The sequence below is a fragment of the Ranitomeya imitator genome, chromosome 8 (genome assembly GCF_032444005.1).
Source record: "Ranitomeya imitator isolate aRanImi1 chromosome 8, aRanImi1.pri, whole genome shotgun sequence".
In the NCBI taxonomy this organism is placed as follows: Eukaryota; Metazoa; Chordata; class Amphibia; order Anura; family Dendrobatidae; genus Ranitomeya; species Ranitomeya imitator.
The window spans coordinates 62,257,401-62,284,556 of record NC_091289.1 but is presented as its reverse complement, the minus strand read 5'-3'; the positions used below and the strand labels follow the sequence as shown (position 1 = coordinate 62,284,556).

General features: G+C 44.0%; 1 protein-coding gene across 1 annotated transcript in view; it reads right to left on the bottom strand.

The window, feature by feature from the left end:
* Nucleotides 1–27,156, bottom strand: part of GTPBP1 (GTP binding protein 1) — a 58,646-nt gene that overhangs the window by 16,769 nt on the left and 14,721 nt on the right. Inside the window, exons 2-6 of the mRNA XM_069737025.1 lie at nucleotides 19,145–19,256; nucleotides 14,069–14,249; nucleotides 3,249–3,597; nucleotides 2,275–2,398; nucleotides 1,550–1,664 (exon numbers count right to left, since the gene is read on the bottom strand). Coding sequence (XP_069593126.1) covers nucleotides 1,550–1,664; nucleotides 2,275–2,398; nucleotides 3,249–3,597; nucleotides 14,069–14,249; nucleotides 19,145–19,256 — 881 coding nt within the window. The remainder of the gene's footprint in view (nucleotides 1–1,549; nucleotides 1,665–2,274; nucleotides 2,399–3,248; nucleotides 3,598–14,068; nucleotides 14,250–19,144; nucleotides 19,257–27,156) is intronic.

Here is a 27,156-nt window from a genome sequence, read left to right as displayed (position 1 = left end):
CCGGAGAGCTCAGGGAGAACTCTGGTCAGGATCACTGGCCTGCTTTACCCTCAAGGGAGTGCGGGAAGGCCAGGAGGAGGTCCCGAGGTTACCACCGAGCGGAACGACAGGAGCAGCAAGAAGGGGAGGCGGACCGCGACCACATGGTGCCCGGCTTAGGATAGACAAACTGTAGAAAAGGTACTGTAGTTGCCGGCTACCACAGCACACGGAACCTCTCTGTTCCATGGGGAACAGGAAAGACACTGCTAAGTGGGAGGGCCTTTTAACCTCACCTCATTTCCTGTTCCCCATCAGGGCAAAGAGGCAACCTCCGTATGCTGTCATGGAAGGTGACTAGAGAAAAAACTTATACTGATCTGCGGGGCGGTCTGGTCCGATGGGTGTCGCTGCTCTTGGTCCGGCGCCTTCTTTCTTGCGATGCCGCCCTCCTGCTTCTTTCGTGTGGATGACGCGTCTCCTCAGTAATGCACTCATGCGCAAGCGCACTTCTATGCCCTGTTGAGGGCAGAGCAAAGTACTGAAGTGCGCAGGTGTCGGGAAAGGTCAAAGAGCCCCGAAGCCTGCAAACTATAGTACTTTGGTCTGCCCTCCATAGGACAGAGAAGTACACCTGCACAGGAGGGCTGTGCCGAGGAGACTGTGTGGATGACAAAGGGACGCGTCATCCACACGAAGCAAGCAGGAGGATGGGGGATCGTACAAAGATGGAAGGCACCGGACCCAAGACCAATGACGCCCTCAGACTGGACCGCCCCGCAGGTGGGTATAATAAGTTATTTTTCTTGCCTTACAGGTCGGGTTAGGGGAAGATATACAGCATTATAGAATGCTGTATATCAGCCCTGAAAAGTGATGGCTGCATCTCTCATCAGCCAAACCTGGTGACAGGTTCACTTTAAAAGCACAGGTATAGTATATGGGCAGCAGTGCGGTTAGTCACTCTTCCCTGTGTGCACAGTGCCTCCCCAGCTGTCCAGGTTTCTGTTGGACGGCATTGTTCACATCATGTCAACATCCTTGCAACCAATCACCGAGTTTAGCAACTTGTGCCGCCTACATCAGAAGAGCTCATCGATTGGCTGCAGTATTTTTAAGTGCAAGTCAGCAGACCGAAAAAAACTAGGAGCAGCATCAGAGATACTGTGCAAGACATAGCAAACATGCGCTCTGTTGTGCATCATTTTCAGGAGTGCACACCTACTGGAGGCGGACCACCAGACATAGTAGACAGCGTCCGGGTGTCCATCTCCAGTAGGCGCACGTCCCAAATATTATGCATGGCAGAACACACGTTCACTCCATTATAGTCTATAGCTCCATTGGTGCATGTGCCTGAATGTAGTTTTATGAAGGGGGAGGCACAGATGTAAGCCCCAACGGGACCAACAAACAGGTGTCAGAACACAGTGTGAAAGGGCCTAACAGGAATCCAGTGGTACAGAGAATACAGCGATCATCAAAGCCTGAGGCAGTCACATAGTCATAATCCCATCTACCCATCCTAATATTAAGCTAACAAATATCTATTGAGAAGAGAGCGTTGTACCTTTCGGAGCTGAAGTTGGAAGCCGTGACAATGACATCATCCTTGTTTTGAACCAAGACTGGGATTTTTCTACATCCAGGAGACTTCAGCAGCCTCTGCAGCAGCTTCAGCGTTTCTACAAAGTCACCCCCAAAAAAGTATTTATAACCTTTCTTAACATAAGCAAAACATTTCACTTTTTCATATTAGTAGGAAAAAAAAAAAATCTATCACATTTTCAACTTGTTCCCTGTAGTATGGACATTTCCGTAACGCTTTGGTAGTAGGATATTTGCATGCCAATGTCATAATGGATTCAGAATTGTATAATAATCTGGAGATTGTGTTCACCTAGATGAGGACGACAATGCCATATTTATTACCCAGCAGAGGACAGTAACGCCACATTTATTACCCAGCAGAGGACAGCAAAGCCATATTTATTACCCAGCAGAGGACAGTAACGCCACATTCATTACCCAGCAGAGGACAGCAAAGCCACATTCATTACCCAGCAGAGGACAGCAAAGCCACATTTATTACCCAGCAGAGGACAGCAACGCCACATTTATTACCCAGCAGAGGACGGCAACGCCACATTTATTACCCAGCAGAGGACGTCAACGCCACATGTTAAACTTGATAATGACAATAATATAATGTCTAATGCGACAAACAGATGTTGTGAAGCAAGACTCCACTGTTAACAATCGACGTAGGATATGATGAATGCCTCTCATTTTTACCTTGCAATATGTTTGCCGGACACATGTCAATCTTTGTTACCACCACAAAGACTGGAACGTTCAAAGCCAGCGCCAAACCCAAGTGCTCCTTTGTCATACCCACTATGCCAGCGTTACTGCCAACCTGAGGAAAGGAAGAAAAATACATTGGCCACTTTTAATAGTAGAAGGCTTCATGTTAGACTTAAAAACGATAACTTGTGTTCTACTCAAATTTCTACTGAAATTTCACAAAATTGCTGTCCAGTGTCAGATCGGAGAACTTTTGATCCCAAGTCTAGCAATCTGACATATAAAGAAACAGCACATGTCCTGTTGATTATTCAAGCTGCGGTCGTTAGGAGCACCCGCCTGCTTTCCTAAATATTCTGTATTGCTGTAGTCCCCATAAAATAGTTTTAGATCATCTCTTTTCTAACAGCTCGGTGTTTTGCTGTTCCACTGGCAGCACAGAATGGATCGTGAATGGGTTTACATTTGCCAACCTGTGGTTGCTAACAGCCACCGATAGAACACAGATAGAATCAGGGTCTCTGCCTCTACATCATGCTGCCCTCTGAGGGTGACAAGACTCCCTTTAATAGACTGTGTAGAGGTGCCAAATGCATTTTTGGGTGCAAAGAACAAGCATTAATACGATTGTGCCATGTGCTGACTGTCATCGTTCTTGGTAGCACACGTCTGGTTTACACGGGATGACGTGCTGCTAAGAACGCCAATTTTCAAGTTAACTTAAAACTCATTTCGAGCGGTTTGCGGGTTCGTCACATGATTGGCAGCCCACTTACACTGGTGGATCAGGAACCAAGTATTCTTAGAACACCCGCTTCAGACAATCATCCAAAATAAAAAAAGGCACCCACACTCTGGGAAGGTACACACCCTCAACAAAACACCTAGTTCATTCATACATTTCTAGCAGGAATACTGGAGGAATGATGGCAGAGTCCTTACAAAATATATTATATTCTCACCATTAGCATACAGAAGTCTGGCAGATGACCTGTCATTCCAAACACTGTTGTCTTCAGGTATTTCTCATGGCCAGCGAGATCAATGAAAGTTATGATCTTCGAAGATTTCTCACATATCTTGGTCCATTCCAAGCTTCCACCATGACTGTCTGGCTTATTGACAACAAGACCATGGCTATCAAATCCCAAGATGTCGTTGCCTACACTGCTGGTTCGACCCGATTCAATCTCATGTTTGTGCCGAAACAGCTTCTGTCTGGCAAAGCCACGTCCATTGTCAAGTTCCCCATGAGTCAAAACTCCCAAGAGTGTGCTTTTTCCAGCATCCACGTTACCGACTACAGCAACCCTATTAGAGAACAGAAAGGGTACGGTTTCAGATATTAAAATGTACAAAGTCTTGCCATGACTTATTGGTGGCATTCTATCCTTTGGAACTCATGCCAACCAAAAGAACAAAGTGACCATGGTTCATTTGGATTATGCTGCTTGCTCCACCACCATCGCGCACTACGATAGTTAAGTTAATTGCAAGGTTAAACTAAGTACTGTATTTTCTTGTGTATAAGACGACTGGGCGTATAAGACGACTGGGCGTATAAGACGACCCCCAGCTTTTCCATATAAAATATGGAATTTGGGATATAACCACCGTATAAGATAAGGGTCATCTTATACGCCCAGTCATCTTATACGGCGTGTGCGGTGCGTATGGTTCCCAGTGTCTGGAGGAGAGGAGACTCTCCTTCAGGCCCTGGGATCCATATTCATATAAAAAATAAAGAATAAAAAATATGGATATACTCACCCCTCCGACGGACCCTGGCTCTCAGCGGTGCAAGCGTCTGCCTCCGCTCCCAAGAATGCAGGGAGTGAAGGACCTTCAATGATGTCGCAGCGCTTTACAGTATAACAGTTTCAAACAACAGTCATAGGTAACAATGTTAACAATACAGTAATAAAGCAAAATAAGACAAAATAAGATAATATAAGATGACCCTGCTTGTGAGAGCTTACAATCTACAATGAGGTGGGGGAGATACAAAGTACAGGTGTGTATTTACAATGATGTATTTACAATGATGGTCCAGCCATCTTCAGGGAGTGGGGGGTAGATGGAGATACTGAATGGGCTACACACACAAACATAAAATGAGTTTGATTAGGGAACGTGATAGGCCGCTCTGAACAAATGAGTTTTGAGCGAGCGCCTAAAACTATGCAAGTTGTGGATGGTCCTAATATCTTGGGGTAGAGCATTCCAGAGGATTGGCGCAGCACGGGAGAAGTCTTGGAGCCGGGAGTGGGAGGTACAGATTAGTGTAGAGGTTAGTGTAAAGTCATTTGCAGAGCGCAGTGGTCGGCTAGGCCGATAGACAGAAATGAGGGAGGAGATGCAAGAGGGTGCCGCACTGTGGAGAGCTTTGTGGGTGAGAACAAGTACTTTGAATTGTATCCTGTAATGAATGGGCAGCCAATGTAACGACTGGCGAAGAGCGGACACATCTGAGTAACGATTAGCCAGATGGACAACCCTGGCCGCCGCATTAAGGATAGACTGGAGAGGTGAAAGTCGCGTGAGGGGGAGACCAATTAATAGAGCGTTGCAGTAGTCCAGACGGGAGTGGATTAGGGCGACAGTGAGAGTTTTTGTTGTTTCCATGGTGAGAAAAGGGCAGATTCTAGAGATGTTCTTTAGGTGTAAGCGGCACGAGCGGGCAAGAGATTGTATGTGGGAGGTGAAGGAGAGATCAGAGTCAAACATAACACCCAGACAGCGTGCCTGCTGCCGGGGTGTTATTATGGTGCCACCCACGGAGAGGGAAATGTCAGATTTAGGGAGGTTAGTAGAAGGCGGGAGCAGAAGAAGTTCAGTTTTGGAGAGGCTGAGTTTCAGATAGAGAGCGGACATGATGTCAGAGACTGCGGACAGACAGTCAGTGGCGTTCTGTAGTACAGCAGGAGTAAGGTCAGGGGATGACGTATATAGTTGTGTGTCATCAGCATAAAGATGGTACTGAAAGCCAAATCTGTTGATGGTCTGTCCAATTGGGGCCGTGTAGAGGGAGAAGAGAAGGGGGCCAAGGACTGAGCCCTGAGGTACCCCGACAGCGAAAGGAAGAGGAGATGAAGTGGAGCCAGAGAACAGAACACTGAAGGAGCGGTCAGAAAGATAGGAGGAGAACCAGGAGAGAGCAGTGTCATTAATGCCTAGTGACTGGAGCCTAGAGAGTAAGAGAGGGTGGTCAACAGTGTCAAAAGCTGCAGAAAGATCGAGAAGAATGAGCAGAGAGTGGTCACCATTACGTTTTGCTGTCAGAAGGTCATTGATCACCTTAATGAGTGCAGTTTCTGTCGAATGTAGGGGGCGGAAACCAGACTGTGAAGGGTCTAGGAGGGAATGAGTGGAGAGGTTACGGGTAAGGCGGGAGTAGACTAGGCGCTCCAGGAGTTTTGAGATGAAGGGGAGATTGGAGACCAGTCTGTAGTTGTTTGTGCAGGATGGATCAAGGGTGGTTTTTTTTTAGTAATGGAGTAATGATAGAGTGTTTGAAAGAGGAGGGAAAAATGCCAGAGGAGAGGGCGAGATTAAAAATTGTAGTTAGGTGAGTTGTGACGACTGGAGAGAGACTGGAGGAGGTGTGAGGGAATGGTGCATGTAGTCGGACGAGAAGAGAAAATCCGTATTCAGTGAAGACATACTTTCCAATTACAGAGATGAAAGGAGTTTTTTTTTCAATTCTATGGAGGTAGGAGAAGCTAGATGCGTACATTCTGCTTTATAAGCACCAACTGTCACTCCCATCTAAGAAATGTCAATAAACAGTATATCTTCATAGATTTTACCCATGAGGTATATTTGATACTGATCTTACTGGAAATTCAAGTGAAAAAATAAACTTCACAGTTCTCTCAGAAGCACGTGGACACCATCTTCAAACCTAATTTATGCTGCAGACCTCTCCTCCCTTCCTAATTTATTCCTCCTCTTTAGCCACCAGACAGGAAGCCCTGTCATAGTCCCCGCATCTACAAGCCTGCCACCTCACATTGACCTTATTCCTTCCTCATACCACAGACGTTGCTTGCTTAAAGAGGACCGGCCAATTTCATGCTGTATGACAGCACCTCAAATGGTCAGCTTCATACAGGGGAAGAAGTACACGCCCCCAGTGAAAACTAACAGCATCTACTTGACTTACAGAAAATTAACTCATTAGGGGATAAATACTTACATTTGGATTTTGCGAAGAAGTTAGGCTAGGTTCACATTGCGTGCCTGGCGTCCGTTAGACAAACTAGGTTACACCGCGGCATAATACGGTGTAACGTAGTCCGGGAACGCCGCCATTGAATGCAATGTCGGACGCATCGCTAGCGCACTCCCACAATGGGCGTGCGCTAGCCATGTGCCGTCATTGAGTGACGGACCCCGAGACACGGGCTGCAGCATTTCCTGGTCCATCACCACTAGCGCAGAGAGAGCTAGCCGATGCTCCATCTGCGCTAGCGCGATGTAACGCCGGCACTTGCGCTAGCAGCAGCCCGTTAGCGTATGTGCTGAACGGGTGCTGCTAACGCAGTGTGAACCTAGCTGTAGCAATCTCAGAAAGAAAAGATTTTCTTCAGCTCTGTCACTATTACATTGTGTGTCCCATTCAAAGTTATAAATTTGATTACCGTGCCTCTACTTTATTTGATCCCACCTTAAAGGGAACCTGTCACCCCCAAAATCGAAGTTGAGCTAAGCCCACCAGCATCAGGGGCTTATCTACAGCATTCTGGAATGCTGTAGATAAGCCCCTGATGTATCCTGAACGATGAGGAAAAAAAGGTTAGATTATACTCACCCAGGGGCGGTCCGGTCCGATGGGTGTCGCGGTCCGGGGCCTCCCATCTTCATAGGAGGACGTCCTCTTCTTGTCTCCACGCTGCGGCTCCGGTGCAGGTGTACTTTGTCTGCCCTGTTGAGGGCAGAGCAAAGTACTGCAGTGCACAGGCACCGGGAAAGGTCAGAGAGGCCCAGCGCCTGCGCACTGCAGTACTATGCTCTGCCCTCAACAGGGCAGACAAAGTATGCCTGCGCCGGAGCGTGAAGACAAGAAGAGGACGTCATCCTATGAAGATAGGAGGCCCTGGACCAGACTGCAGCGGGAATGCCCCTGTGTGAGTATAATCTAACCTCTTTTTCTCATCTTTCAGGATACATCGGGGGCTTAGCTCATCTTCAATTTTGGGGGTCACAGGTTCCCTTTAACATTAAAACCTCAAAGATCACCAACAATTTCAACGTTTTCTGCAACTGTAGTTGTGCTTTGTAAATCTAAAGCTGTAACTGAGAAGTGGCTTTCTGCACTACGGACAGAACATCGCCCACCACCACTGTGTTTAGTAATGGGGGACCTGCAGTTAGTGCATTTATATCATACTAGATGGAGGCCCGATGCTATCGCATAGGGAGGGCGGTAATGTCATTAAGGGGGCAGGCATGCGGCGCTCTTGTTGCCTAATGGCATCCTGTGATAATCTAATGACGTTTGCATCAGGGGACTCATGTGCTTGACGCCTACGCTTATATGCATTGTTTTTGTTCCAGCAAAAGAGTCATTTTCCCTTGGTTGTCTTCAACGTTGTGCCTTTACTGCTTTCCTTTCATTGTCATACTTTTTATGAGGAGCCATGTTGGAGTTGATATTTGCTTTTTAACCCCTTTCTGCCAGCTAACGGAATAGTACGTCAGCTGGCAGATCCCCTGCTTTGAGGTGGGCTCCGGCGGTGAGCCCACCTCAAAGCCGCGACATGTCAGCTGTTTTGTACAGCTGACATGTGCGCGCAATGAGCGCGAGCGGAATCGCGATCCGCCCGCGCCCATTAACTAGTTAAATGCCGCCGTCAAGCGCTGACAGCGGCATTTAACTAGCGCTCCCGGCCGGAAGTGCTCGCACCGCTGACCCCGTCACATGATCGGGGGTCAGCAGTGCATTGCCATAACAACCAGAGGTCTCCTTGAGACCTCTATGGTTGTTGATGGCCGATTGCTTTGAGCGCCACCCTGTGGTCAGCGTTCAAAGTACACCTGCATTTCTGCTACATAGAGGTGATCTGTACTTCACCTCTATGTAGCAGAGGCGATCGTGTAGTGCATGCTTCTAGCCTCCTATGGAGGCTATTGAAGCATGCCAAAATTAAAAAAAAAAAAAAAGTTTAAAAATATAAAAAAAAATATATAAAAGTTCAAATCACCCCCCTTTCGCCCCAATCAAAATAAAACAATTAAAAAAAAAAAAATCAAACATACACATACTTGGTATAGTTGTGTTCAGAATCGCCCGATCTATCAATAAAAACAAAGGATTAACCTGACCGCTAAATGGCGTAGCGAGAAAAAAAATAAAAACGTCAAAAGTACGTTTTTGCTTGCCGCGACATTGAATTAAAATGCAATAACGGGCGATCAAAAGAACGTATCTACATCAAAATGGTATCATTAAAAACGTCAGCTCGGCACGTAAAAAATAAGCCCTCACCTGACCCCAGATCACGAAAATTGGAGACGCTACGGGTATTGGAAAATCGTGCATTTTTTTTTTTTTAGCAAACTTGAACTCGTAATGACCTGGAGAATCATAATGGCAGGTCAGTTTTAGCATTTGGTGAACCTAGCAAAAAAAGCCAAACAAAAAACAAGTGTGAGATTGCACTTTTTTTGCAATTTCATCACACTTGGAATTTTTTTCCCGTTTTCTGTTACATGGCATGGTAAAACCAATGGTATCGTTCAAAAGTACATCTCGTCCCGCAAAAAAAAAAAAAAAAAAAGCCCTCACATGGCCATATTGACGGAAAAATAAAAAAGTTATGGCTCTGGGAAGGAGGGGAGCAAAAACCAAAAAAGCTCCAGGGTGAAGGGGTTAAAAGGGGTTTTCCCATGAAAGTTCATTTTAAAAATTGTCTGTGTCTGACCGTGTACAGAACATACCATAGCTCCTGGGCAGGGGAGGAAGCAAAAGACAATACAACAGAAGATCACAGAGGATACATTTTGTGAGGTAAAACATTTTTTACCTCACAAAATGAATCCACTGATCTCCTGCTGTAATGTCAGTATTGTCTTTTGCTTCCTCCCCTGCCCAGGAGATGTGGTATGCTACGTACACAGTCACAGACAATTTTTAAAATTAACTTTCGTTCATGGGAAAACCCCTTTAGGCTATGTGCACACGTCAGGATTTTCTGCAGAATTTTCCTGAACAAAACGGGACTTTTTTCTGCAGGAAATCCGCATGCGTTTTTCTTACGTTTTTTGCGCGTTTGGGAAGCTTCAGGAAAAAACGCACAATGCATTAACCCCTTTCTGACATGGGACGTACTATCCCTTCGAGGTGGTGTGGGCCCCCATGACCACGGACGGGATAGTACGTCCAGCGCGATCGGCGGCGCTCATGGGGGGAGCGCCGCTGATCGCGGCCGGGTGTCAGCTGTTTATCGCAGCTGACATCCGGCACTATGTGCCAGGAGCGGTCACGGACCGCCCCCGGCACATTAACCCCTGGCACACCGCGATCAAAGATGATCGCGATGTGCCGGCGGTATAGGGAAGCTTCCCGCAGGGAGGGGGCTCCCTGCGGGCTTCCCTGAGCCCCCCGCAGCAACGCGATGTGATCGCGTTGCTGCGAGGGTCTCACCTCCCTCCCTGCTTCCTCCAGCCCGGGATCCAAGATGGCCGCGGATCCGGGTCCTGCAGGGAGGGAGGTGGCTTCACAGAGCCTGCTCAGAGCAGGCACTGTGAAGGCTGCAGCGCTGCATGTCAGATCAGTGATCTGACAGAGTGCTGTGCACACTGTCAGATCACTGATCTGTGATGTCCCCCCCCTGGGACAATGTAAAAAAGTAAGAAAAATTTTTTCAAAATGTGTAAAAAAAAATAAAAAATAATAATCCTAAATAATGAAAAAAAAATAAAAAAATATTATTCCCCTAAATACATTTCTTTATCTAAATAAAAAAAAAAAACAATAAAAGTACACATATTTAGTATCGCCGCGTCCGTAACGACCCGACCTATAAAACTGGCCCACTAGTTAACCCCTTCAGTAAACACCGTAAGAAAAAAAAAAAACGAGGCAAAAAACAACGCTTTATTATCATACCGCCGAACAAAAAGTGGAATAACACGCGATCAAAAAGACAGATATAAATAACCATGATACCGCTGAAAGCGTCATCTTGTCCCGCAAAAAACGAGCCGCCATAGAGCATCATCAGCAAAAAAAAAAAAAAGTTATAGTCCTGAGAATAAAGCGATGCAAAAATAATTATTTTTTCTATAAAATAGTTTTTATCGTATAAAAGCGCCAAAACATAAAAAAAATTATATAAATGAGGTGTCGCTGTAATCGTACTGACCCGAAGAATAAAACTGCTTTATCAATTTTACCAAACGCGGAACGGTATAAACGCCTCCCCCAAAAGAAATTCATGAATAGCTGGTTTTTGGTCATTCTGCCTCGCAAAAATCGGAATAAAAAGCGATCAAAAAATGTAACGTGCCCGAAAATGTTACCAATAAAAACGTCAACTCGTCCCGCAAAAAACAAGACCTCACATGACTCTGTGAACCAAAATATGGAAAAATTATAGCTCAAAATGTGGTAACGCAAAAAATATTTTTTGCAATAAAAAGCGTCTTTCAGTGTGTGACGGCTGCCAATCATAAAAATCCGCTAAAAAAAACGCTATAAAAGTAAATCAAACCCCCCTTCATGACCCCCTTAGTTAGGGAAAAATTTAAAAAATGTATTTATTTCCATTTTTCCATTAGGGTTAGGGCTAGGGTTAGGGTTAGGGCTAGGGTTAGGGTTAGGGCTAGGGTTAGGGCTAGGGTTAGGGCTATGGTTAGGGCTATGGTTAGGGCTAGGGTTAGGGCTACAGTTAGGGTTGGGGCTAAAGTTAGGGTTAGGGCTATGGTTAGGGCTAGGGTTAGGGCTACAGTTTGGGTTGGGGCTAAAGTTAGGGTTGGGGCTAGTGTTAAGGCTACAGTTAGGGTTGGGGCTAAAGTTACGGTTAGGGTTTAGATTACATTTACAGTTGGGATTAGGGTTAGGGGTGTGTCTGGGTTAGAGGTGTGGTTAGGGTTACCGTTGGAATTAGGGTTAGGGGTGTGTTTGGATTAGGGTTTCAGTTATAATTGGGGGATTTCCACTGTTTCGGCACATCAGGGGCTCTCCAAATGCGACATGGCGTCCGATCTCAATTCCAGCCAATTCTGCGTTGAAAAAGTAAAACAGTGCTCCTTACCTTCCGAGCTCTCCCGTGTGCCAAACAGGGGTTTACCCCAACATATGGGGTATCAGCGTACTCAGGACAAATAGGACAACAACTTTTGGGGTCCAATTTCTCCTGTTACCCTTGGGAAAATACAAAACTGGGGGCTAAAAAATAATTTTTGTGGGAAAAAAAAAAGATTTTTTATTTTCACGGCTCTGCGTTATAAAGTGTAGTGAAACACTTGGGGGTTCAAAGTTCTCACAACACATCTAGATAAGTTCCATGGGGGTCTAGTTTCCAATATGGGGTCACTTGTGGGGGATTTCAACTGTTTAGGTACATTAGGGGTTCTGCAAACGCAATGTGACGCCTGCAGACCATTCCATCTAAGTCTGCATTCCAAATGGCACTCCTTCCCTTCTGAGCCCTCCCATGCGCCCAAACAGTGGTTCCCCCCACATATGGTGTATCATCGCACTCAGGACAAATTGGGCAACAAATTTTGGGGTCCACTTTCTCCTGTTACCCTCGGGAAAATACAAAACTGGGGGCTAAAAAAATAATTTTTGTGGGAAAATTTTTTTGTTTTATTTTTACGGCTCTGCATTATAAACTTCTGTGAAGCCCTTGGTGGGTCAAAGTGCTCACCACACATCTAGATAAGTTCCTTAGGGGGTCTACTTTCCAAAATGGTGTCACTTGTGGGGGGTTTCAATGTTTAGGCACATCAGTGGCTCTCCAAACGCAACATGGCGTCCCATCTCAATTCCTGTCAATTTTGCATTGAAAAGTCAAACGGCGCTCCTTCCCTTCCGAGCTCTCCCATCCGCCCAAACAGTGGTTTACCCCCACATATGGGGTATCAGCGTACTCAGGACAAATTGTACAACAACTTTTGGGGTCCAATTTCTTCTCTTACCCTTGGGAAAATAAAAAATTGGGGGCGGAAAGTTAATTTTTGTGAAAAAATATGATTTTTTATTTTTACGGTTCTACATTATAAACTTCTGTGAAGCACTTGGTGGGTCAAAGTGCTCACCACACATCTAGATAAGTTCCTTAGGGGGTCTACTTTCCAAAATGGTGTCACTTGTGGGGGGTTTCAATGTTTAGGCACATCAGGGGCTCTCCAAACAACATGGCGTCCCATCTCAATTCCAGTCAAGTTTGCATTGAAAAGTCAAATGGCGCTCCTTCGCTTCCGAGCTCTGCCATGCGCCCAAACAGTGGTTTACCCCCACATGTGGGGTATTGTCATGCTCAGGACAAATTGTACAACAATGTTTGGGGTCTATTTTCTCCTGTTACCCTTGGTAAAATTAAACAAATTGGAGCTGAATTAAATTTTTTGTGAAAAAAAGTTAAATGTTCATTTTTATTTAAACATTCAAAAAATTCCTGTGAAGCACCAGAAGGGTTAATAAACTTCTTGAATATGGTTTTGAGCACCTTGAGGGGTGTAGTTTTTAGAATGGTGTCACACTTTGGTATTTTCTATCATATAGACCCCTCAAAATGACTTCAAATGAGATGTGGTCCCTAAAATAAAATGGTGTTGTAGAAATGAGAAATTGCTGGTCAACTTTTAACCCTTATAACTCCCTAACAAAAAAAAATTTTGGTTCCAAAATTGTGCTGATGTAAAGTAGACATGTGGGAAATGTTACTTATTAAGTATTTTGTGTGACATATCTCTGATTTAATTGCATAAAAATTCAAATTTGGAAAATTGCGAAATTTTCAAAATTTTCGCCATATTTCCGTTTTTTCACAAATAAACGCAGGTAATATCAAAGAAATTTTACCATTGTCATGAAGTACAATATGTCACGAGAAAACAATGTCAGAATCACTGGGATCCGTTGAAGCGTTCCAGAGTTATAACCTCACAAAGGGACAGTGGTCAGAATTGTAAAAATTGACCCGGTCATTAACGTGCAAACCACCCTTGGGGGTAAAGGGGTTAAATAGCAGCAAAAACGCGAAAAATTAGCAAAATTAATGAACATGCTGTGTTTACCGCGATGTGTTTTCCGCGAAAAAACACGTGCACAAAAATTACAGATTGCATTAAAAATGAGGAGATGCTTATGTATGCGTTTTTTTAAGCGCTTTTTCTGCGGAAAACGGCCGAAAAAAAAACACAAAAAATCCTGCACGTGTGCACATAGCCTCAATGTGACCAGCTTCCTCTGCCTGTAGACACGTCGCGCATCTCCCGCCAGTCATATTAAAACTGCGCATGAGCTCCTCCTGTACAAAGATGGAGGCGGTAAGTGAACCACTCGGCTGATCCCGGCGGCGGCGTGTTTGCGACGGTATTCCGTATGTTGTGTGTGTGTACCGCACAACAGGTTGGTACCAGCAGCAGTTTCCATATTGAGACACCAATCACCTGGGTGTCCCAATATGGCGGTTGGTGAACTTCCTCCGCTTGGAATTCTGGGATACGGTGACATCTGGACAGAACAGGAAATGAAAACATTACAAGGCAATTATATAAATAGATAGGTGTCTTGTCCATAGCGCCTCATGCACAAAAAAAATCTTACCTTACTTCCAAGAAGTCATTATCGCCAACACATTTGCGCACCAGATAGTCTCTAACTTTTCCTCCAGCCTCTTGGTGCTCCCGCAGCAGAATCATGTCAGCACCAATTTGTTCTGCCATGCTAGTTACTGTCGCAATAGACGCCTCCATGTCTGCTTCATCAAGACCATATTCTGTCCCATCTAAACAAAGGATAAAAATCACTTTATGACGGAATGTGTTACGTAAAAGGTCTCCTTACTAGCAAATCATTAAGGAGTGCTGAGGGCAGCATTATCGTTTTTACATATGGCCTCATTCAGGACAGCAAAGAATTACGTACATGCTTTATCCATGATGAATCCATTAACGGTTATTGCGCTATCCACATGTCTTGTCATTTCTATGGACCCAGTGTCACGAGGAAATTTTTGATTGGAGTTACAGTTCAAAATTACCCATACAAATTTATGGGTTCATGACTACCATTGTGATGGAGAGGAGAAGCTTTGCAGTTTCTTTTTTTTATTTTTTTATGTATAAACACACATGAGAATCACTGATGAAAATCTGATCTGAAACTGATGACATTTTATGTAGTGATGAGCGATATACTCGTTGCTCGAGATTTCCCGAGCATGCTTGAGGGGTCTCCGAGTATTTGTAAATGCTCGGAGATTTAGTTTTTTTTTGCCGCAGCTGAATGATTTACATCTACTAGCCAGCCTGAGTACATGTGGGGGTTGTCTGGTTTCTAGGGAATCCCCACATGTAATCAAGCTGTCTAAACAGATGTAAATCATGCAGCTGCGGCAATGAAAACTAAATCTCCGAGCACTAACAAATACTCAGAGGACACCCGAGCTTGCTCGGGAAATCTCGAGTAACGAGTATACTCACTCACTAATTTTAACCTGTTTGTTGAAAATTAAAAAAAAGAAGAAAAAAAAAAGTAATGGAATGAGGCTTAAGATTCCTCTTCAATGTGCTATCACAATAGCTAAAGTTGCTCTTTTCTAACCGCACATTTTAGAAAAAAAAATGGATGCATATATTTATAAAAAAAAAACAAAACATTTTTGGCATAGGATTATCCACTGACGAGCACTGCACAGTGACATGGGAACACACTAAGAATGCATGTCCATTTTATTTTTTGTTTTAAACACCTATTGCAAGTTTATGATTAGAATCTGCCCATAAAACTCAGTGTACCCGCAAGAGACATGGACATGCTGCGGATTTTAAACTCGCACCACAGGTCAGTTTACGCCAAGTGTAAAAGAAGCACAGAAGGCAGGAAAGGTCTATAAATCCTGGAGCTGTAAACACTGCGGGTTGGATGCTGCATACATCAGCAGCGCTCAACCCACGGAGTTCAGATGATACAGCATAGTGGATGCGATTTCAAGAAATCCCATGTCCACTATGCGTGCACAGGCACCCGCGGAGACAGACATGTGGCACGTCTTTCCAGACCGCAGCATGTCTATTTATCTTGCAGAGACGCGAGTCTCCGCAAGATAAATATCAGCAGTACATAATCGATTTATACCTCCGATAGAGGTAAAAAGTACCCTACCCTGTTTTAGTGCAAAATGATATGCTTGCAGGAGGACGGAGTCTGCGCATCCCCTCTTCCTAAATCTGCACTGTAGCAGATCTGCCTGTGTGATAAATCATTTTATTTCTGGGCAGTTTGAAGCACGGTGGATAGATTTATTTTATTTACGGTAGTTATCATTAAAAGTTATATTTTATGTTATTCCACCTCAGTCAGTGATTCAGTTGCGCCTTAGGCCAAGAAACTGCCCTTTAGGGTATGTGCACACGTAGGTGGGATGTCTGCGGATTTTTCTGCACTTGTTTGTGTAAATACGCAGGTAAACCACACTGCGGATTGCCCGCGGTTTTTGTGCGGAATCCACCTGCGGTTTTACACCTGCGGATTCCTATTATGGAGCAGGTGTAAACCGAAGCGGAATCCGCACAAAGAATTGACATGCTGCGGAATAAACAACACAGCATTTCCACGCAGTATTTTCTGCAGCATGTGCACTGCGGATTTTGTCTTCCATAGGTTTACATGGTACTGTAAACTCATGGAAAACAGCTGCAGATCCGCAGCGTCAAAACCGCTGTGGATCCACAGCAAAATCTGCAACGAGTGCACATACCCTTAGGGATGCCCCTCTTAAGAGGGACAAGATTGTGGCTGTCCCACCTCAGAGGGCATTGGTAGAAGCTACTTCCTGTAGTACACAGATGTCCATCAGCTTTAGAGATCTAGAAAAAGACAATTTACTGATATTTTATAGAGGGACCATAAAAGCCGAGGCACAACACATGCCTTGGAAGATGCTACGAACTCTTTAGGCGGTATGCTTGACATGCCCTTTTCTGAGCTACTGATACCGCTGCACTGCTCAAGGAACCTTTAACTATCTTTATTATTATATATTTACCCCGCTACTACAATTGATGAGGCCTATGAGAAAAGATTGAAACGCGTAGGGAATGGTCGGAGTTCACTACTGCAGGGCCATACTTGGGTACTGTTCATGTTAGGGCAGTCCGGCATTTGGGCACGATAAGAGATAATAGGGACCGAACTAGATTACTTATATGATGCTTTCTGACGCTTGTCTCCAGTGAAACTGGTGAGACCCCCCCATTTTTTTTTTTTTAACTATTGCACTGGTTCGTCGTGAACACTTTTTGAATGCCTGTCACATTTTGCTTATTGGTACTTGAAGTTTTACTCCCTACCCATTAAAAGTTAAGTTTTAAAGCTTCCCATGTTATTTATCACCGATTCTTGGGAAAGGTCCAGGAGTAGCCATAGTAGCTACAGCTATAAATCGCATCTTTACTGTAACTTTAAAGAGAACCTGTCACTCCACTTTTGGCCTATAATCTGCGGCCACCGCCATCAGGGGCTTATCTACAGCATTCTGTAATGCTGTAGATAAACCCCCCCCCCCCCCCCCCGATGTAACCTGAAAGATAAGAACAACAAGTTAGATTATACTCACCCAGGGGCGGTCCCGGTGAAGTTCCGATGGACGTCACAGCTCCAGGGCCTACCATCTTCATAAGATGTCGTCATCCTCCTTGCTTCTGTTGCGGCTCCGGCGTACTGATTTGCCCTGTTGAGGACAGAGCAAGGTAATGAAGTGCGCACAAGCCGGGCCTCTCTGAACTTTCCCGGCGCCTGCGCACTGCAGTACTTTGCTCAGTCCTCAACAGGGCAAATCAGTACGCCGGAGCCGCAACAGAAGCAAGGAGGATGACAACATCTTATGAAGATGGGAGGCCCTGGACCTGTGACGCCCATCGGACCCGCACCGGGACCACCCCTGGGTGAGTATAATCTAAAGGTACCATCACATTTAGCGACGCTGCAGCGATATAGACAACGAGCCGATCGCTGCAGCGTCGCTGTTTAGGTCGCTAGGAGACGTCAAACGCCGGCAACAGCTGAGCGACGCAGGAGCGATCCAGTGATGTACTTATCGTTCTCTCTGGTTGTTCGCTCCATGGAAAACCATTGCAGGCATCGTTGCTTTTGATGTCAAACGTGACGAATCACGCCGACCTGACGACCAAATAAAGTTCCGGACTTTCAGCAACGACCAGCGATTTCACAGCAGGATCCTGATCGCTGCTGCGTGTCAAACACAACGAGATCGCTATCCAGGACGCAGCAACGTCACGGATCGCTGTCGTTCTCGTTGGTAAGTTGCTTAATGTGACGGTACCTTAACTTGTTTTTCTTATCTTTCAGGTTACATCGGGGGCTTCTCTACAGCATTACAGAATGCTGTAGATAAGCCCCTGATTGCGATGGCCGCAGCTTATAGGCCAAAAATGGGGTGACAGATTTCCTTTAATCCTCGACATAGCGCTGATTTTTATTTGTTTTAATTGAGTCCATGTAGAGAACAAGTTCAAATAGGTCATGTAGACATTAAATTTACATTAATAGCATCTTGTGCACAAAAAACCATGTCCTTATCACCTCCAAACACAAAACTGAAGAAGAAGTCAGCAGAACCAGCTCTGTATGGTTGTGGAGATTAAAAGTTACGTCCTTGTGACTAGGTTTGAAAAAAAAAAAAAAAAAAAGCGAAAAGAGGGGTGAGTTAGAGGTGGACTCTCAGCATGGTTTCATTCATGTGGTTCCTAGTCTAAAGGAGCACAATATCAGGGAGCTACAAGAGGAAAGACTGCTCAGTAGTGACTCCTGGATAGAGCTAATCAGCACATGGCCACAGATCCATCCACGGGAAGCGGCAGGTTTACTTCTCATACAAAGCTGCAGACTGCAATATTGGAGCTACATGTCAATGGAAGATAAGGAACCACCAGTTCTGCAACTTCTCATTCACTTTTATTATTATTTTTTATTTATATAGCACCATTAATTCCATGGTGCTGTACATGAGAAAGGGTTAAAATACAAATATCACTTACAGTAAACAAAACTAACAATGACAGACTGGTACAGAGGGAAGAGGACCCTGGCCTTGCGGGCTTACATTCTACAGGATTATGGGGAAGGAGACAGTAGGTTGAGGATTGCAGTAGCTCCAATGGCGTTGAGCTGGCCGTGTGGTCTTTACAGGCTGTAAGCTTCTTTGAAGAGGTGGGTTTTCAGGTTTCTTTCGAAGGATCCAAAAGTAGTGGATAACCGGATGTGTTGGGGTACAGAATTCCAGAGGATGGGTGATATTCGGGAGAAGTCTTGGATGCGACTGGGTGAGGAGCGAATAAGCGAGGAGGAGAGAAGGAGGTCTTGGGAGGACCGGAGATTACGCGAGGGAAGATATTGAGAGATTAGTATGGAAATATACAGAGGAGAAAGGTTATGGATGGCTTTGTAGGTCAGTGTTGATAATTTAAACTGGATACGCTGGGAAATTTTATTTGCACTTTACCGCCTTCAAATAAAAAAGTATACTGTTCATCTCCACATTCCGTTTTGCTTTTCCTGTTTTAGAAGTTGTTTTCGCCAAACTCTTAAAGGTAGCACGTCATCTGCTATACTAAGAAAGCGGAAAAAAACAAAAACATTCCGTAACATTTGGACACTTACCAGACCCTTGCCCAATGACATGTATGGTCTCGCCCCTTCCCTCGTCCATTCGATCTCGCAGTTGATGTAGTAGACTGTCATACTGCTCTGCAGTGGGGCTCACCAACACATGCTGAAAACAAGAACAGTTACAATGAGCGAAAGGCACGCCAAGCCTCAGGACGAGCGTCACACCGAAACGTCACACCTGCTGCCACAACTTATGGAATAGCAATTTCTAAGCCTCCGGTAGCATCACTAATAAGCGTTAGTGTCTTACTAGACCCTTAGGCTGACCAAAGCAGAACGATTATCTCATGAGTGTAGACTTTAAGACCCACGATATATCAGAAAACAGTTTGGCCCAACATGTTTAAGAGGGGGTCTCTCGACTGGAACGAAGGTATTAGCCTTTCATCAAATAAAAATTGGTCCTTTCATTCTCCAGGAGATAAGCTTCCAGAAGAGTCCGGGAGTGGCTCACTGCCCAGAGATCACATAGGAACACTCGGCTGAGACAAGCGTTCCTGTATATGGAGGAGTTGGGAGAGACGGCTGTCATCCCCAGTATCCGGCAGACATCTAATGTGTATGCGGCCTTGAAGTGTAACCATAGTTTTCATTTTTGTTCCATGAATCAATAGTAGACATGAAAAAAACAAACAACTTTGTAACCTTAGAGAAATCAGCTGCTTTCTCTGCTAAAATTACCCAAATTCTGGATTCTGAGGTGAAATGTGTATTCATTGAAGACAGACTGTTCCATTACGGAGATAGATGGCAGCTGCTACAGATATCCTTCCTAGACTGGAGGCAGCAGAGGGCCGGGGAGGAGAAGACCCGGCGTACAGTCCGGCCCCGTGCACCGAAAGCTTCATGATGATAGTTTGTGTGATTGTGGGTATTAAACACCATAAAAAGTATACAACTGCCGCCACGTGCATACAAGCGGGAGATGTGTTTCCTAAAAGTGCGTTTTTGGCTACGGACAGTTTTTTTTTTTTTAAATTGCTAATATAAAAACACCAAACAGCGGCCAATCTGAGGCTGCAAGACGAATAGTCACTTCCCTATGCGACTTTATGAGCATGACAGGGAAGCAACATCACAGCCAGTCACGTTTACATTGCAGCGCATGTGGCCAATCTCTACCATTTCTTTAACCCCTTAATCCCATTGGATGTACTATCGCAGCTGACATCCAGCACTATGTGCCAGGAGCGGTCACGGACCGCTCCTGGCACATTAACCCCCGGAACATTGCGATCAAACATGATCGCAGCGTTCCGGCGGTACAGGGAAGCATCGCGCAGGGAGGGGGTTCCCTGCGTAATTCCCCGAGACCCTCGGTACAAGGCGATGTGCTCACCTTGTACAGAGCATCTCCTCCCTGCAGGCCCCAGATCCAAAATGGCCCCGGGGCTACATCCGGGTCCTGCAGGGAGGTGGCTTACCAGCGCCTGCTCAGAGCAAGCGTTGGTAAGCCTGCAGCTCTGCATGTCAGATCGCTGATCTGACACAGTGCTCTGTAAAGTGATGCCCCCCCGGAGCAATGTTATACATTTTAAAAAAATATATTCACGTGTGTAAAAAAAAAAAATAAATAATAATAATAATTAAAAAAAATCCTAAATAAAAAATATATATATATTGCTTCCATAAAAATATTTCTTTATCTAAATGATAAAAAAAAACAAACAATAAAAGTATTCATATTTAGTATCGCTGCATCCATAACGACCCCACTTATAAAACTGTCCCACTAGTTAACCCCTTCAGTGAACGCGGTAAAAAAAAAAAAAAAAAAAAAAAAAAACGCTTTATTATCATACCGCTGAACAAAAAGTGGAATAACAAGCGATCAAAGGACGGATATAAATACAGTAACCATGTTACCGCTGAAAACGTCATCTGGTCCCGCAAAAAATGAGCCGCCAAACAGCATCCACAGCAAAAAAAATTTAAAAAAAAAGTTATAGTCCTCAGAATAAAGCGATGCAAAAATAATTATTTTTTCTATAAAATAGTTTTTATCGTATAAAAGCGCCAAAACATAAAAAAAAAAAAAAAAAAGATATAAATGAGGCATCGCTGTAATCGTACTGACCCGAAGAATAAAACTGCTTCATCCATTTTACCAAACGCAGAACGGTATAAACGTTCCCTTCCGAGCCCTCCCATGCGCCCAAACGGTGGTTCCCTCCCACATATGGGGTATCAGCGTACTCAGGACAAATTGGACAACAACTTTTGGAGTCTAATTTCTCCTGTTACCCTTGGGAAAATACAAAACTGGGGGCTAAAAAATAATTTTGTGGAGAAAAAAAATAATTTTTATTTTTCACAGCTCTGCGTTATAAACTGTAGTGAAACACTTGGCGGTTCAAAGCTCTCACAACACATCTAGATAAGTTCCTTAGGGAGTCTACTTTCCAAAATGGTGTCACTTTTGTGAGGTTTCAAGGTTTAGGCACATCAGGGGCTTTCCAAACGCAACATGGCGTCCCATCTCCATTCCAGTCAATTTTGCATTGAAAAGTCAAACAGCGCTCCTTCCCTTCTGAGCTCTGCCATGTGCCCAAACAGTGGTTTACCCCCACATATGGGGTATCAGCTTACTCAGAAGAAATTGGACCCCAAAATTTGTTGTGCAATTTGTCCTCTTACCCTTGGGAAAATAAAAAATTGGGGGGGGCGAAAAGATCATATTTTTTCACAAAAATGATTTCTTATTTTTACGGCTCTACGTTATAAACTTCTGTGAAGCACTTGGTGGGTCAAAGTGCTCATCACACATCTATATAAGTTCCTTAGGGGGTCTATTTTCCGAAATGGTGTCACTTGTGGGGGGTTTCAATGTTGAGACACATCAGGGGCTCTCCAAACGCGACATGGTGTCCCATCTCAATTCTAGTCAATTTTGCATTGAAAAAACAGCGCTCCTTCCTTTCCGAGCTCTGCCATGCGCCCAAACAGTGGTTTACCCCCACATATGGGTATCGGCGTACTCAGGACAAATTGCAAAACAACTTTTGGGGTCCATTTTCTCCTGTTACCCTTGGTAAAATAAAACAAATTGGAGCTGAAGAAAATTTTGTGTGAAAAAAGTTAAATGTTAATTTTTATTTAAACATTCCAAAATTTCCTGTGAAACACCTGAAGGGTTAATAAACTTCTTGAATGTGGTTTTGAGCACCTTGAGGGGTGCAGTTTTTAGAATGGTGTCACACTTGGGTATTTTCTATCATATAGACCCCTCAAAATGACTTCAAATGAGATGTGGTCCCTAAAAAAAAAAAAAAAAATGGTGTTGTAAAAATGAGAAATTGCTCGTCAACTTTTAACCCTTATAACTCCTTTACAAAAAAAAACCATTTTGGTTCCAAAATTGTGCTGATGTAAAGTAGACATGTGGGCAATGTTACTTAAGTATTTTGTGTGATATATCTCTGTGATTTAAGAGCATAAAAATTCAAAGTTGGAAAATTGCGAAATTTTCACCAAATTTCTGTTTTTTTTCTTCACAAATAAACGCAAGTCTTATCGAAGACATTTTACCACTATCATGAAGTCCAATATGTCTTAAGAAAACAATGTCAGAATAATCAGGATCCGTTGAAGCGTTCCAGAGCTATAACCTCATAAAGGGACACTGGTCAGAATTGTAAAAATTGGCCCGGTCATTAACATGAAAACCACCCTTGGGGCTTAAAGGGTTAAAGGGGTTGTCAGGTTTAAAATGACAACAGACCTGTGAAGGCTCACATCACATGCACTGAGGATTGTCCGGTGTCAGCGCCAGGAATGGCAGTCATATGACTGAGAGTATGCAATATGCAGATATATGGCCACAAACCCGCTATATGGGAGCAGCATCACTCAAAGAAAGTGTGAGGCCATGAACAAGTCTAGTTGGATTAAATCCGGGGGTCTGCATATCGCATGCCTGAGGTCACATGAATGTGTGAGAATCATCACAGATCGAGTAACATGACTGCAAACTTATCACTTTGGACGAAAGAACCACTAAGCTCTTTCAGGTGGGTTTCCGAGCAGACCCACATGGAAAAGACAGAGTGCAAAGACCATTTTTGGCATCTTCACATTAGGTTTTTTTCAGGTCAGAAACCATGAGATTTCTAGTGGAGACTTCTACAGGTAACACTCTCTTTGGGTATGTGTGCACAAGACTTTTTTTCTACCCCAGGTGGATTCAGGCCCATACAATGATGATAAAGCACAGGAGTGAAAACCATGTTCCATCCTCTGTTACTTATTTTAACCACTTCATAATTTCTAAACCCTGAAGTGGTTAAAAGAAGCGACATGCCCTATAAACTTCACAGTATACATTAATGTATTGGACCCAGCGGCAGAAAAAAGTGGTTCTGCCTGGGAAAACTTGCGGCTGCTCCACCATCTACGAAGCTGTATGCCCATGAAATTGGGGAGTTTTTTTTTTCCTGAAGCAGTTTCAGAGGTTTTCAAGAGTTTTTGTAGAGCGACATCCACTTTTTTTTTTTCCTACCAGGGGTTTTTGAAACTTCAAGAATTTAAGAGTTTTAGTTTTTTCATAGAAATGAATAGGATGGTTGATTTTTTATTTTTTTTTTGCCCTCTTCCCAACATTTTGAAAAGCAGATCTGCCCATAAAATACCAGGAAAAAGTTGTGTGAATACATTCTTGGGCTATGTTCCCATGGAACGTGAAGCCAGCAGACCTTTACTGATGTGGATATCATTGCAAAAAAGGTTGCAGAGAAGCACATTTCACCATGCGCATATAGCATAGGGCAGGGGTGTCAAACTGCATTCCTCGAGGGCTGCAAACAGGTCATGTTTTCAGGACTTCCTTGTACTGCACAGGTGATAATTTAATCACCAACTCATTATTTGTGTAGGTGATTAAATTATCACCTGTGCAGTACAAGGAAATCCTGAAAACATGACCTGTTTGCAGCCCTCGAGGAATGCAGTTTGACACCCCTGGCATAGGGTGAAACATGCACAGACGTCCGCAGCATAAAACATGAACTACGTGGATCTCAAACCTGCAGCTCCTGTGAATTCAGGCTGTGGATTATGCAGCACGTGCATGAGATTCAGTTGCAGCCACACCAGCATCATTTTTTGAAGAAGGTGCTTCAAGAAAACATGACTTTCCTCAAGAGTGTCTTTTTTTGTTGTTTGTGAGTCCACTTTTCAGAAGCATCAGGTCCACTCTTTTAGCAGCTTCACGGCTTTTCAAAATTCAAAGTGGTTAAAAGAAGTTACAGAAGATGGAACTTGTGATCAGCAAATCGATCACCCGTTTGCTTACATTTAGTGGCCGCTGCATATATTTTATACAAAGCTGCAAGGAGCAGCTTGATACATTTGTAGTGGCTGCTGCATAACTGCTCCTACAAAAAAAACAAACCTGCAATAGAGTACCTGGCAGCGGCTGCTACACACGGAAAAGAGCTGCGCTGTGTAGCTCCATTCATGGAAACATTTGTCATCCACCAGGGCAAATAGCAGCTGATAAATGCCAGGTGTTGGGCTTCCATTGAAAATGTTGATAGGTCATTAATATCCTGTGTCTAGACAACTCTTAAAGCTTTTTTTTTTATTTTATTTTTTTTATTATTATTAATCTTTTCTTTTTACTGCTGGAGTGGTGTTATTAATTTCAAGTTCCCTGCCCCTAGTAATATACTTACCAGCCGCCATCATCTTCTGTTATTGGTGACGCTCTGGTTGTCTTCTGCAGTTTGTGACCTGCCAGATAGCTCCAATATTTGTTGGGCGATCCAGAAGTCACAACTCAATGCAAATCTATGACAGTCGCTTGTAGACTTACATTGAGAATTTGTGACAGTTTCCTCTGACTTCCAGCCACTTAGAAGTTGTGGTCACAAGATAGTGGTGAAGGGAACAGCTAAAAATGAGGGCTGGAAATGGTAAGTATAGTGCTTCGGTCAAGGGAAGTAATGTTTGTGGCCCTACGCCAGTGCTGAAATTTAAAAAAAAAAAAAAAAAAAAAACAACAAACAACTAAACTTGTGCTTTAAAGGGGTTGTCTTCTACTAGGATAACCCCTTCTTGATGAAAAGGTTTGGCTCCCATAAAATAAAAAAACGCTTATACTCTCCTCTCGTGCTTGCGCCGTTCCCGCGGTGTCGGCACTTGCTCACCCACCCTGAGGCTCTTGTGTGGTTGTTGTGACACGTTACGCCAGCATCACTGTCTCCCCCTTCAGACAAACTGAACATGAGAGATCAGCTGCAGCATGGATTTCCTCTTCACTTCCTCTTCATGCTCAATTTAACGAGGCAGGGACAATGACACCAGTGCTGATTGGGCGCCAGGGTCCGTTGTCAACAGCACGAGGGCCCCGGGAGTCCGAGTGCAGGCACCACAGAACGGCGCCAGCATGGGAGGTGAGGATAGGCTTTATTATTTTATGGGGGCCAAGCGTCGGGTATGACAAGAAGTTATCCAAGTACTGAACAACTTTTTTAAATGTCTATAGTACAAATAAACAAAAACATTGGAGGGTTGTGTAACAAATAGGGAACCATCATGTGAATACACTGCCATGTGTAATAGCGTGACAATGGGCCCCATCATCCAACTATACAGATAAAATGTACAGCAAATATACGTAACTGTGATATGCATGTTCAATTACGGTACTTTTCATCATACACTTGTTTGAGTCTACTAAGGATAGACAAGACACTTATTTACATGATCATCCTAGCCTGACGCAAACATTCAGTCATGAAATAAGCCTTTAGCAAACTGCAAGACCAACACTTTCTCCTATGTGCTCCACGCTAATAAAACCCCTGTAGATGGAGAGTAAACATCTGTAGTATTTGTCCAGGTAAATGACAGCAGTAACACCGGCTTCTTTATTACTCCTTGTTCCCACGGTTTACCATTCACTATAAACAGGTGAGCACTGCCCACATCAGTCTATTCCAGCTTCAGGAAAAGGCAACTGGAACAGCACTTATCAGATCTATCAAAGTTCGGCAACACTTTTTATTATTTTTTTTATTTATTTTTTTAAAGCGTTAGAACGAGGCTCCACTCCTACACTACAGAAACTATTTGTTAACCAACAATTTTGTCTGGCCCATTTTGGGGGTTTTGTCTAAAATATCAAATTTGCCTTCCCCCCTCTGTTTTTTTTGTTAATTCCAATACACACAAAAGGAAATAAACATGTGTAAATGCCATAATTTTCTGGAACAATTTCAAGGGTGCCAACACGTTTGCCCAAAACTGTATAAGAAAAATGCAGATTTCTCTAGGATAAAACATCAGATCACAGATATCAAGCTATCATTTTAGCTTCCCATGACCTGCATGCCCATATTATATTAATATATATATATTTGACCGATCCTGCAAAGAGGAATCTTAGGCTTCTTTCACACTTCCGTCGGTACGGGGCCATCACAAAGCGTCGGCGCAACGTACCGACTGACGTTGCGAAAATTCGGTACAAAGTGGGCAGCGCATGCAGTTTTTCAACGCATCCGCTGCCCATTCTAAAGTCCCGGGGAGGAGTGGGCGGAGTTCTGGCCGCGCATGCACGGTAGGAATTGCAGGATCAGACGTACGAAAAAACATTCCCTTAAACGTTTTTTCGATACGACGGTCCGCCAAAACACGACACATCCAGTACACGACGAACACGACATATGGCCATCTGTCGGCAATACAAGTCTATGGACAAAAAACGCATCCTGCGGGCAACTTTGCAGGATGCGTTGTTTTGCAAAAAAACGACGCATTGCGACAGACAGCAAAAGACTTAAGTGTGAAAGAGGCCTTAGCCTTTAAAGTGAGCACCTCTGGAAATTTTAATATACAAATACCCTCTCCGGTAGTAATCGTAAAAGTCAATATCAACTCCGCAGCCTGTCCAGAAATTGAAGACTGAATATGTAACATGGGGACATTTGGAGGAGGCATAAGCTGCAATAATCACAAAAGTTTGGCTGCAGACATTTTTCTTTTCATGTAACTATGGATCT